The sequence below is a fragment of the Anomaloglossus baeobatrachus genome, chromosome 5 (genome assembly GCF_048569485.1).
Source record: "Anomaloglossus baeobatrachus isolate aAnoBae1 chromosome 5, aAnoBae1.hap1, whole genome shotgun sequence".
Taxonomy (NCBI): Eukaryota; Metazoa; Chordata; class Amphibia; order Anura; family Aromobatidae; genus Anomaloglossus; species Anomaloglossus baeobatrachus.
In genome coordinates, this window is record NC_134357.1 from 511,740,424 (window position 1) to 511,754,167 (window position 13,744).

At 44.9% G+C, this 13,744-nt stretch overlaps 1 protein-coding gene across 3 annotated transcripts in view; it reads left to right on the top strand.

Moving 5' to 3' along the window:
* Window positions 1-13,744, top strand: part of LOC142311974 (uncharacterized) — a 49,692-nt gene that overhangs the window by 8,024 nt on the left and 27,924 nt on the right. For 2 of the 3 annotated variants that reach the window (XM_075350841.1, XM_075350840.1), the window contains exons 4-8: window positions 331-421; window positions 10,030-10,181; window positions 11,424-11,603; window positions 11,686-11,809; window positions 11,894-11,991. In XM_075350841.1, the coding sequence (XP_075206956.1) occupies window positions 331-421; window positions 10,030-10,181; window positions 11,424-11,603; window positions 11,686-11,809; window positions 11,894-11,991 (645 nt within the window). Of the gene's footprint in view, window positions 1-330; window positions 422-10,029; window positions 10,182-11,423; window positions 11,604-11,685; window positions 11,810-11,893; window positions 11,992-13,744 lie in introns of those variants that run through there. The other variant, XM_075350842.1, reaches the window with a different exon arrangement.

The following is a 13,744-nucleotide window of genomic DNA, read 5'->3' on the forward strand; positions in this document are numbered from 1 at the left end:
ATCTTTGATGTGATAAATTGCTGAACTCCTAAATGCCAAAGGAAATCCAACGCTACTAGATGGGGTCTGTAATAATGTGGCCATTCAGTGTATGGTTTATACTTGGTGGAGATGACAGCATAAAGCTGATCATAGACATTACATCACAATTTTCTGGTTATGGACACTGCTGGTTACAATTAGGAGGCGACAGGTTGGATTATACAGGAGACCTGCAGCTCTGTGATATCTACTGCTGTCAGTTTTGTTCATTTATGATCTTTTCTGTTCTTCTGAATCATTTCACGTGACTTCTTCATCTGTCTGTGACTTTTACAATATTTGTTTCAGAGTGAAGATCTGACCCATATTAATACTACAGAGACATCTGTGAGGGGTGATGAGCGGTGTAAAGAGGAGATTCCTACAGATAACCGCACAGGTGAGTAGTGACCACTAAATGTAGAGAAGTCACAGAGTTTACTCCATCACTGGCATCTATAATAACTTTATATGATTTATCAGAGTGTGCTCACATGGAATTTTTGATGTGGATTTTACTACCGCTTCATTAAGACTTGCACTGCGAACGCTGGTCTTAATGAAGGGGTGTGGTGAGGTAAGATGAGCCAAATTCATTAATTGGAAAATGATAATTAATCCCTTAACGACTAAGTACGTACTGGCACGTCCTTGGTCGCTTCCTTCAGGGTACTGCGGACTTAGGCGGTGGCTAAGGTCGCCTGTTAACCCTTTAGACTGCGCTGGGAAACACTGATATCGCGATTTAAAGAGTCACAGTGGGGATCCCCATTGCCATCAGTGGCTCCGTGACGCAATCATGAGGCTTCAATGTGTGTTGATGACCCCTGACGCACCATGACTCACGTCCTGTGAGAGCCGACAGCATCGGCACTCACAGGAGATGAGCATTTCTCCTGATCCACAGTCTGATAAGAAGTGATCAAACTGTGGAACCATAAAGTCCCCTAGGGGAACCAGTAAAATGAATAAAAAATGTAAAAAAATAAAATAAAGTTTTAAAAAATATGGAAAAATAAAAAAACTTAAAAGTTCAAATCACCGCCCCTTTTTTGCCATTGAAAATAAAACCATTTTAAAAATGTACACATTTGGTATTGCTGCGTTCAAAAATGCCTGATTTATCTAAATATAAAATCAATTAATCTGATCAGTACACGGCGTGTTGAGAAAAAAATTCCAAATAGCAAAATCACATTTTTTTGGTCACCGCAACTTTGCCTTAAAATGCAATAACATCCCATCTACACAAAAATGATATACCGTATTTTTCGGACTATAAGATGCACTTTTTCCCCCCAAATGTTGGCGGAAAGTGGGCGGTGCGTCTCATAGTCTGAATGTAGGGCTATGGGGAATAAGGGTGCTACGGTGGAGCGGGTCACTGTAGCAGCGCCTGCCATGACCACATAGGCCCGCTCATTTCATATGCATGCATCCTCCCGCCCATCATCTCTCAGCGCTGAAGCTGGCGCTGACAGGGCGGGGAATGCGCGCATAATTAGCAGCCGGCCTGCGTGATAACCCCTGGCAACTACAGCCTGCAGTGATCATGTGTGGCTATATTCACTGCCCCCCGAGCATCATCATCAGCGCGGGGGGCAGTGAATAAGTACAGTATACTCACCGTTCTTTGCAGCATGACGTCATCCCTGTGCTCACCACTCTCCAGGAGGACATCGCAATGCTGCAGGGATTGGTGACCGGCTCCACACAGGTCAGCGGCGTTGCTGCTGGCACAGGTAAGAAGACTATGAGGTGAGTATAAACGTTTATTTTTTTCTGTGCCTCAGGATACAGGCCATATACCAGTATGGGGGTATATATCAGTATGGGGGTATATAGCAGAAGGGGGTATATAGCAGGATGAGGGTATATATCAGGATGGGGGTATATATCAGAATGGTGGGGGTATTTATCAGGATGGGGGTATATAGTAGGATGGGGGTATATAGCAGGATGAGGGCTATACCAGGATTGTGGACATATATGCAAGGATGGGGATCATATACAAGGCAGGAGGATCATTACCTGGATGGGGTACCATAGTAGAGAATTTGGGGACATTACCCCCATAATAGTTTCAGCAGCAGATCCTCGCCCCATAACAGTGTGTCCTGACCACATTTTTTGCTTAAAATTTTATTTTCCTCCTCTGAAACCAGGGTGAGTCTTGTAGTCCGAAAAATACTGTCATTAAAAATACAAGCTGAAGATGCAAAAAAAATAAGCCGTCACTGAGCCCCAGATCCCGAAAAATGAGAACGCTATGGGTCTCGGAAAATGGCAACAAAAGCTCAATCCTTTTTTTGGACAAACTTCTGAATTTTTTTCACCACTTAGATAAAAGCAAAAGTATACATGTTTGGCATGTACAAACTCGTACTGACCTACGGCATCATATGGACATGTCATTTTTACCATATAGAGAACAAGGTGAATAAAAAAAAAACAAAACATTGTGGAATTTCAATTTTTTTATTTTTTACTATTTTCTTCACATTTGGAATTCTTTTTCCCCCTTTTTCAGTATACTATATAGTAAAACGATTGGTGTCATTCAAAAGTACAATCGTCCTGCAAAACATAAGCCCTTTTATGGCAACATTGACAAAAAAATAAAAATGTAAGCCCTCGAAAGAAGGGGAGCAAAAACCTGTTAATTAATTCAAGGTGTCTTCTGTATGGCTTGCTCCTTACTAGTAATGCTACTTTATTCAAGGTCCGGAACAGCGTTTCTGGTTTAACTTTCACCTTCAGAGTAGAGGAACTTTTGAACTATTCTCCGGAGGGGCGACACCACGTCTTGTCCATGCTGTGCCCATTTTTGCTGGATCTGGCCGGGACTGGCGTAAAAACATCAAAAGTTGCAAGATTTTGTGACTCTTCAAAGTGTTTTACACCAGAAAACAGAAATCTGCCATAAAACCTTTGAATCAATTGTGTATCTGAGGGAAACGTCCAGGTATGGAATAGCTCAGGGGAAGGTTATTCTGTATCTTATGTGTCTCCTGGATCTGCTGGAGGCTTCTGTGTGAATTTTAGTAAAATGCCTTTCAGACGTCGTCCTGCTGTAGACAATACGTTTGATAAGGCTGGATGTAGACGGCTATGGAAAAAGTTGTGACAGTTATGTTTGCAAATTGCGGACCTGTTTGTCTTATTGTTTAGCTGTAGATTTCTGCTGGTGATGGTGCAGGAGCCACCATCTATTGTATGAAATATCTTGTTACATTAATTGGATTTGAATAAAGCTGAGATTAGCGAATTTGAGATAATTTACTTCTCACAATTTGAACAACTTGTTATTCGATTTGCACAAATCCCCAATTTTACTTTGCGTATAATTGCATGGGTGCAACCAAATGTGCTTATATAATAACAATAATTTGTATTTCTATTACACCAACATATACTGCAGCACTATTCAAACAAGATAAAACATTAGAGTAACACATAGTTCAACACATACGAAGAGGAGTGAGGAGCAGAGGCTTACATAGAAATCATGGGGTCCCATAGCAGAAATCCAAATTGAGTTGCACCACAAAAAAAATAATATTCAGTGGGGTATAGGAAATCCAGGTAGGCCAGGATTTAATCCTAGCACTATAGTCCTTGATTAGGTGCACCTGCATAACTATGACTAGAACCAGACATTGTGTTCACTTGTCAGTCAGTTGGGGGGGGAGTTGAGCCAAATGGAATGTTAACACATTTCTGCATTTCCTAGTCCCTCGAGTGGGGGTAAGATGCATCCATTAGGATGCCAAAAACTAACTCTTGGCCCAGGCCACCATATATTGTACAAACTGTGGTTCTGTATCCCACGAAATGGAAGTGTTCAAAGGCATTTTGTATGCTATTGTTATCGATTAAGATTTGGGACTTATGAGCTAAATTTGTTGCATCTAGTAGGCCAGTATGCCACCAGGATTCGGTTGTGCAAACAGGTACTAGTGTTGTGAGTGAGCACCAAAAAGGCTCAGGTGCTCATTACTCGAATCGAGCACACTGGACTGTTCAGGGGTCTCGACTCGAGTAAAAAGTATTATGGAAGGCAATGGGCAACTCAAGCATTTTTTTTTTTTCAGCAAACCCTCCCAGGAAATCTGAGGAAAGGGGGGGGGGACACAGCGCTGAAATGGAATGTGAACAGCGTGGCGAAGATGCCTGGACACTGCTGGGAAGAAAATAAATAAAAAAAGGGAATAAAAGCGGCTTTTTTTTTTATAACTAGCCAAGGTAAAGCAGGCAGCTGGGGACTGATATTACATGTTGGAAAGGGCCATGGTTATTTGGCCCTTTCCAGCCAAAAAGTGCAGCCTGCAGCTGCCCCAGAAATGGCGCATCATATTAGGTGCACTAATTCTTGCGCTTTGCCTGGCTGTTGCCGATTGCTTGGTGCGGAGGTAATCGCGGTATTGGATTTTGGAGTTAATGTTAGCTGGCATGAAGCCAAGGGGTTATAATTGGATAGGTATCTATCTATCACATACCCTCATTACTAACCCAGTAAGTAAAATAAACAAAACACATCCACCGTAAAAAATACTGTATTTGACTAAAGACTCCCTTACACTATCTCTTGTTCATCAACTTATTTAAAAGACAATAATAAAAACTAGAACGCCATGAAGATTTTGAAGTAATCCAACTTAGTCTAAAAATGGAAACATGAAAGAAATGAAATGAAATAGTTAAAGAAATAAAAGCACACCACTCTATTAGCTCCCCAAACCCCCCCTCCCGCAAGCTCTGACGTAATCCATGGGGATCCCACGACATCCACCAATTCTGTTGTACAACCTATGGAGCCTCGTTCAGAGAACAAAGCAGTATAAATCACTCCCAGTAATTTCTCACAATCGGTCACGTCAGTAACACAGTAACTTCTCCACTTATGAAACCTTCCGGGTCTCGCACTGCCCTCCTCGAGACCCGGCGAGGGCGATAAGGTCAGGTAAGGTTACTGACTTCATTCCCGCTGTCACTGGGTCATGTAGAGTGCAGCGCAAGACCTGGAATGTCTCACGAGCAGAGCCAGATTAAGGTTGGTGGGGGCCCATGGGCAGAAAATCTGGTGGGGGCCCCATAAACGTTAACATTTTTAGCCATAACAGTAGAGCACGAACTGTAGCATTTAGATATAAATCCAATGAACATCTTATCCTGTTCTGCCACATTCAGATTTACAGTACTACAATACAGATACAGTCCAGGATCACTCACAGCCGTCACTTATACACACAGTACAACAATACAGATATAGTCCAGGATCACTCACAGCTGTCACTTATACACACATTACAATAAAGATACAGTCCAGGATAACTCACAGCCGTCACTTATACACAGAAAGTAGAGTTACTCACATATTTTTTTATTGATCCCAATGTTAAGGCAGCCAGGGTTGGCTCCAGGTATTTGTGGTCCCCGGTTGCGTCTCAGTGGGCCCCATCCACATGCAGACACGCACATACACATACAGGCATACGTACATATACATATTTGAAGACAAATTCACAAAAATACATTTAAATAGACAAATATATACACAGTCATATACACTGACATACATGCAGACACAGATGCATTACAGGTGTTAATATGGAGAAATCACAAGCAGCCTCACTCAACTCCCCCGCTTGTTTCTGTCCAGCTCCTCCAGGACATGTGGCTGTGTTGCATGATGGCCATCACTAACAGACATGACTGCACACCGTGCACACTGACACAGCACTGCTGTACATACATCACAGGAGGGGCTGGGGCCTACAATATATACATTACAGGAGAGGCAGGGGGCATAGACTTTACTGGGGGGGCATAGATGTTACTGGAGTGGCAAACAGCTCTGGTAGCGTACACATTACTGGGATGGGTGGCTTAGCGCTCTGGTGGACCCCTATAGTTCTGGGGTGCCGCACAGACTGCTCTGATTCATATATGCACACACACGCAGCTCTGCTTCACACACACACACACACACACACAGCTCTGCTTCACACACACAGCTCTGCATCACACACACACAGCTCTGCTTCACACACAGCTCTGCTTTACACACACACACACAGCTCTGCTTCACACACACAGCTCTGCTCCACACACACACAGCTCTGCTTCACACACACAGCTCTGCTTCACACACATACACACACAGCTCTGCTTCACACACAGCTCTGCTTCACACACAGCTCTGCTTCACACACAGCTCTGCTTCACTCACACTCACACACACACACACACACCTCTGCTTCACACACACACACACTCTGTTTCACACACACACACACACACACACACTCTGCTACACACACACACACACACACACACAGCTCTGCTTCACCCACACACACACAGCTCTGCTTCACACACACAGCTTTGCTTCACACACAGCTCTGCTTCACACACACACACACACCTGTGCTTAACACACAGCTCTGCTTCACACACATACACAGCTCTGCTACACACACACACAGCTCTGCTTCACACAGCTCTGCTTCACACACACACAGCTCTGCTTCACACACACACAGCTCTGCTTCACACACACAGCTCTGCTTCACACACATACACATACAAAGCTCTGCTTCACACACACAGCTCTGCTTCACACACACACACACACACAGCTCTGCTTCACACACAGCTCTGCTTCACTCACACACACACACAGCTCTGCTTCACACACACACACACACACACACACACACACTCTGTTTCACACACACACACTCTGCTACACACACACACACAGCTCTGCTTCACACACACACACGCACACACACACAGCTCTGCTTCACACACACAGCTTTGCTTCACACACAGCTCTGCTTCACACACACACACACACACACACACACACAGCTGTGCTTCACACACAGCTCTGCTTCACACACATACACAGCTCTGCTACACACACACACAGCTCTGCTTCACACACACACACAGCTCTGCTACACACACACAGCACTCTGCTTCACACACACACACACACAGCGCTCTGCTTCACACACACACAGCGCTCTGCTTCACACACACACAGCTCTGCTTCACACACCGTGCTCTGCTTCACACACACACAGCGCTCTGCTGCACACACACACAGCTCTGCTTCACACACAAACAGCTCTGCTTCCGCATTAGCAACACCTACATCTTTCTTCAGCTCTGTGAGCCCTTACCTGCTCTGATGCCATCCTCCTGCTAATCCGGTGCCGCGGCCATCCTCCTGCTCCGGTGAGTCTCCTCTCCTGGCTGCGGCGTCAGTCTTCTCCTCCTCCACGGCCGTGGCGTCCTGCTGTGACGGCCGCAGCATTGGATGCTCCAGCAGATCAGGGAGCTGATTGGCACACCTCTGACCCCGGAAGTGCAGGCGCTGGTACTTCTGGGGTCAATCAGCGTCCTGCGCCCGCAGTTTCTTTTGCGTCTTAGAGACGCAGATACAAATAAATGTATGTGCGCCTTCCCCCCCCCCCCCGAAAACACAGCTAATTTATTAGACTGTCTTTACGGAGGGGGAGAGGGTGTGAAGAAAAAAAAAAAATTGATGACGGGTGCCTAGTGGCAAGTATGGCCCTGGTGGTGGGGGCCCCCTTGAAAGCTCTTTTGGTGGGGGCCCCGGGGCTGGAGCCCCGCCTATAATCGGCCCTGCTCACGAGTGATGACGTTACTGACATCACCTTGAGATGACCGGGCGTAACTTATGAAGCTTTGTTCTCTGAACGTGGCTCCATAGGTTGTTTGACAGAATCAGTGGACATTGTGGGGTCACCATGAATTACATCGGAGCTGAGGGGTTTTTTTGGACAGCTAATAAAGTGATGAACGAGGGACTGTCTCTTGTCTTTATTTTTTTATTATTTCTTTTTATGTCTATCAGGTTGCCATGTTTTTACTACATCGGATTCGGTGGATTACTTCAGAATCTTCATGGCTTTTTTTGTTTTTAAATAAATTGGTGAATGAGAGATTTGGGAAGTGTTGTGGATTTTTGTTTTTTTTTCCCCCTCTTTATACTTACTGCGTTAGTAATCGCGCTGTCTTATAGACACCTCTCCATTATAAACCACTGGGCTTGATGCCAGCTACACTACAGAGCTGACATCAACCCCCAAAAATATTACCTCAATTGCCATCGTACCAGGGCAGTCAGGAAGACCTGGGGCGAAGAACTGGAATTGGCAGAGCTAATGCTAACTCCACTTCTGATTGCAGTTATGGGCTGGTATTTTTAGGCTTGGAAGGGAAAAAATAACCATGGGCGTTCCCAGCTTAATGACATCCGCCTGCAGCTGTCTGTTTAACCTTGGGTAATTAGGAACAATAGAGGGGACCCCAAGTCGTTTTTTTTTTAAATTATTTATTTTTTAGCTTAAACCAGGCTATACACTCTTTAGTACCACATGAAAGGCAGTAAAGGGTGCAATTTTATAAAATGTCGAGGAGTGGGACGTTATATGACTGCATTATCTCTATTCTATCTATTCTATCCTACTTACTTAAGGCTATGTGTACATGTTGTGCTTTTGCCGAGTTTTTTTGTGTTTGTGTTTGCTGATTTGTTACAAAACCTGAAGGAAATCCTGCTGCCAGCAAATTCAATGAGATTCCCAAAGTGTCATGCACACAATGCTTATTTTTAACTTGCAGATTTGGTACAGACATGCTGCAGAAAAATCTGCAGCATGTCAATTCTTTCAGCACTCTTGCCACAATTTTTTTAATACGTTTTAAGGAAATCTTGATGCCTGCAAAGTCAATGAGAATTCTAAAGTGCCATGCACACAAGTTAGCGGAGGTGCAGGATTCATGCGGACATGTAGCTGCGTGAAACAGTGAACATACCTTAAGTGCATTTGCGTAGCATAAACGCACCTAAAAACACATCTAAAACTTTAAATAATGTAAAAAAAAACCCGACAAGTGTTCTCTTTAATTTTAATAACTGGCCAATGTAAAGCAGACCAGCTGTCGGCTGGTATTATCAGGCTGGGAAGGTCCATGGTTATTTGGCCCTTCCCAGCCTAAAAAATAGCAGCACGCAATTGCTCCAAAATTCTGGCGCTTTTTCCTGATTGCCTTTGTGCATTGGCAATTGGGGTAATATTTTTTTGGGATTGTTGTCAGCTGACATCAAGCCCAGAGGTTAGTAATTGAAACGTATCTATTGGACACCCCCATTACTAACCCGGTAATTGAAAAGTGAAAAAAAATAACACACACACAGGAAAAAATAGTTTCTTTGAATAAAGACTCCCCCACACTATTCCTCATTCAGCAGTTTATTATTTTGTAAAAATCCATGAAGTTCCGACGTAATCCATGGTGTACTGGTCCCACGACATCCACCGAATCTGTACTCCAACCTATATGTTGAAGTACAGATTCACTCACTTCCGGTCAGTACCGTGAGAAATTCCGGGTCTGGCGCTGACTGGGAGTGGAACTGACAATTCACAGCTGACATCAACCCCAAAAACCATTACCAGATTGCCACTGCACCAGGGCAATTGGGAAGAGCAGAGACCAGAGATGGCGCTTGTAATGTGATGTGCTACTCCTGGGCAGCTGCAGGCTGCTATTTTTAGGCTGGGAAGGGCCAAAAAAACATGGACCTTCCAAGGCTTATAATATCAGCCCCAACTGCCTGCTTTACTTTATCTAGTTATCAAAAATGAGAGAGACCCCACATAATTTTTTAAAATTATTTATTAGGTTAAACAAGGCTAAAGTCACCTTTTTAGTGCCCAATGAAAGGCACTAAAGGGTGCATGTGTCCAACATGTAAGGAGAGAAACTTACTTTGTTTGTCAGATTGAAGTTGAGAAAACCATTTGTGACAAGCATCACATCAACGGGTCTTATATAGACCCGATGACTCGTTGCGGCCAGCCAATCATATTAATGTCAGTAGCCACATGCCTCCACCTGCAGAGCCACAGAGATTTCTTACATAGGATCTTTAAAATGTTACGTCGTCATCTTCTTTCCATACAGGTCTCTACAATATCGGATCTTCTCAGTGGAGATTTTCTATATATCGGAGAGTTTTCCTGAGTGATTCTTCAAAGACGGATAGGGACCGGGACAAGATGGCAGAGAGGATATTACACCTCATCCTAAAGATCCTGTTCCAGCTTACTGGAGAGGTGAGAGATTCTAATTATGTCATATTACATCTGTCATGGCGCCACTGCGGGATCTAAACCCACATTTCTACATGGATGGTTGTCCGAAGTCCCAGCTCCTCGGTTAAGGTTTTCTTGCTGATACAACTCTATTGCTATTCCTTGCAGTTTGTTTGTGTAAATCCCTTACCAGTTATCTCCTATTTTGTTTCATTTAGGTTTGGGAGGGTTTACAAGTATTCTGTTCGTTTTGTTTTTTTTGCATTCCATCATTCCTGTATGACTTTGTTTGCACGTTCTTAGCCCTGTGTCCATCTGCCTGTGTGCACTTCATTTTCTAATTATTATTATTTTTGTGTTAGGCGGGCTTTGCACGCTGCGACATCAGTAACAATGTGTTACCGATGCTGCAGCGATAGTCCCGCCCCCGTCGCACGTGCAATATCTAGTGAAAGCTGCCATAGCGATTATTATCGCTACGGCAGCTTCACACGCACATACCTGCCGTACAACGTCCCTCTGGCCGGCGACCTGCCTCCTTCCTAAGGGGGCGGGTCGTGCGGCGTCACAGCGACGTCACACGGCAGGAGGCCAATTGAAGTGGAGGGGCGGAGATGAGCAGGATGTAAACATCCCGCTCACCTCCTTCCTTCTCATTGCAGCCGGCGGCAGGTAAGGTGAAGCTCCTCGCTCCTGCGGCTTCACACACAGCGATGTGTGCTGTCGCAGGAGCGAGGAACAACATCGCACCTGTCGCTGCACCGGCATTATGGAAATGTCGGAGGCTGCAGCGATGATACGATAACGACGCTTTTGCGCTCGTTCATCGTATCAAAAAGGTTTTACACGTTGCGATATCGACTGCGACGCCGGATGTGCGTCACTTTCGATTTGACCCCATCGACATCGCACGTGCAATGTCGCAACGTGCAAAGCCGCCCTTACACTAGGTTTATAGCTTAGGGTGCAGTTAAGGACACTTGGGCTCAGCCATTGTCAAGTTCCGGTGCTATTAATGATCTTAGAGTGGCAACCTCCATTGTCAGGCAGAGACAAATCAGGGTCATGTACTAGCCTGTTTTGGAACCTGTGGATTTTCTGGGTTTTCATCTCCCCTAGTTTGTCCAATCCTGTGAGAGTGTTAGGGTTGAGGCGTAACAACAGCATTCTTAGCTATGGGAATAACAGATGGACAGAACTGGAGAGGTGAGGACTCTGGAAATGTCTGTAGTGAGGTTTATGAATGTGTCTCTCCATAACCAGGATTACACAGTAGTGAAGAAGACCTCTAGTGAGCGCTATCAGGACCCTGTGTCTGAGGGATGGGGAAGACCCCTGAGCCCAATCACGGGGCCTCCACCTCACCCCCTGATACATGAGGACATCAATGACCAGAAGATCCTAGAACTCACCTACAAGATGATTAAGCTGCTGACTGGAGAGGTGACACTGCTGGGAATGCTGGGACATTATACAGTAATGCTATGAAGGGATCGGGGGATGACTGTATCATTGTATGTGTCAGGTTCCTATAAGGTGTCAGGATGTCGCCGTCTATTTCTCTATGGAGGAGTGGGAGTATTTGGAAGGACACAAAGATCTGTACAAGGACGTCATGATGGAGGTTCCCCAGCCCCTCACATTACCAGGTAATAGACAGGGACTAAATACCCACGGCCTATAGTTATCTGTATGTAAAGAATAAATTCAGCCCCTGTATGTGTTTCCTGCAGTTCTATCCAGTAAGAGGACAACACCAGAGAGATGTCCACGTCCTCTTCTTCCACAGGACTGTAAACAAGAAAATCCCAATGTTCCTCAGGATCATCAGGTACATGGAAAGATGGTGTCATGAGATCTCCCTATGATGTGTAGACGGCTGTGAAGGTCTTGTATTCTGTCTTGTTTTATCCACCAGTATTATACTCTGAATGACCAATTTATTAAAGACACCGTGTAGTGCAGTGTATAATGAAGCAATCAGTTTTCAGGTGCTAGATTAGCCAGTACCAGTATTTCAAAAATGGACATTATCCTAGATTTGTTCATGTATTGATGTCAAGAGTATACTGAATGGTGAGATCATGGAGACATTGTAACGGGGTGCCAGGGGTGCCTCGGGGATTGTAGTCGTGGCCCCGATTTCGCTCAGGCTAACCCCCGGCGGCGCCGTCACTGTTGGGACGGGAGGTGACTTGGTGGGGCAGAGTGTGGTGGAAAAGAGCATACTTTCAGATGCAGGAAGACTCTTCAGGCAGGGATCAGATAAACCAAACGACATCTTTATTGCACAGAGTTTCACAGACAGCTCAATGCACGGATTTTGCAGCGCACGGTCACAATTCCTGTCCGGGGAAATCTTTCCTTGTCGTCTCCTCTAGTGGGGATGTGCCCGGCTACTCCACTTCACCTAGGCTCCCACTCCGGCTAACACAGACTGGACCCACACCAATTCTGCTTCACCCTTGAGGACACTTCTTCTCTTCTTCCCTTCTTTCTTTCTTTCTTTCTGCCCACTCAGCTCCACACTCTGCCCCTGGCTGTTCCTTCTCCCCCGTCCCGGAATCAACTGCCTTCCACACACACACACTTCTCTCCCTTCCCCCTAAGCTGCCGGCTCCTCCTCCCTCCTGCACAGTTTCTATGGGGACAGCCGTCCCACCCGGGCTCTAGGGGAAACCCACTAAAACAGTGCAATTACAATAAAACATCAACATAAAACATCAACAGCTTTGTCTACCCCAGCGGGGGTATCTTCAGGGGGAAACACTGCACCTCTTTGTAAGGGGTCTGCCCACCCCTTACAACATATCCAGTGATATTGGATCCTGTGGATGTAATCATCTCATCATTTAGGTATCTGCAGCTAAATACAATGATGGTGATCATCTAATGTATTAGAATGCAGTTGTCGTTCCTTAGCACAAATGAGATATAGTAGCAGACAACCAGTTCCATTGTTATTGCTGTCTAAGGGAAACAGAAAGAAATTAAACTTTATTGAGCAAAAGAGAAAAAAATGTTATTACTGAGCAGTGAGAAACATTGGTGGATTCCAGGTTGCTGCTGTATGCTGATGATGGGAGGGTCAGAATTGGGCATAAGCAGCATGAATCTATGTGTACAGTGTCCATTTTAGGACATGATCATATATCAGTGTCAAACATCAGAAATACCCTGTTTGACACTGACTCTGACAACTGATCACTGACTCTGATAACTGATCGCTAATTTTGATAACTGATCATTGACTCTGATAACTGATCACTGACTCTGATAACTGATCACTGACAACTGACTTTGACAAATGATCACTGACTCTGACAACTGACATCTGACCAGTGATAACTGATATCAATGTTATCTGGGCTAATCCTGGGTCCTCGGATACCTGTGGATGGAGGTTTGGACACTAGACCTTGCCGAAGCAATGTGACCGTCCAAGTTCATCCCTTCATGGCTTCTGTTTACTGCTTGTCCTTCTACCAATGACCCATGCTATAATGTTCAGGTAGTTATAGATTGTTTTCAGTTTAAGGGTCACTCGGGCCAAGGTGTCTTGTTATGATCTTAGACACCAGTGA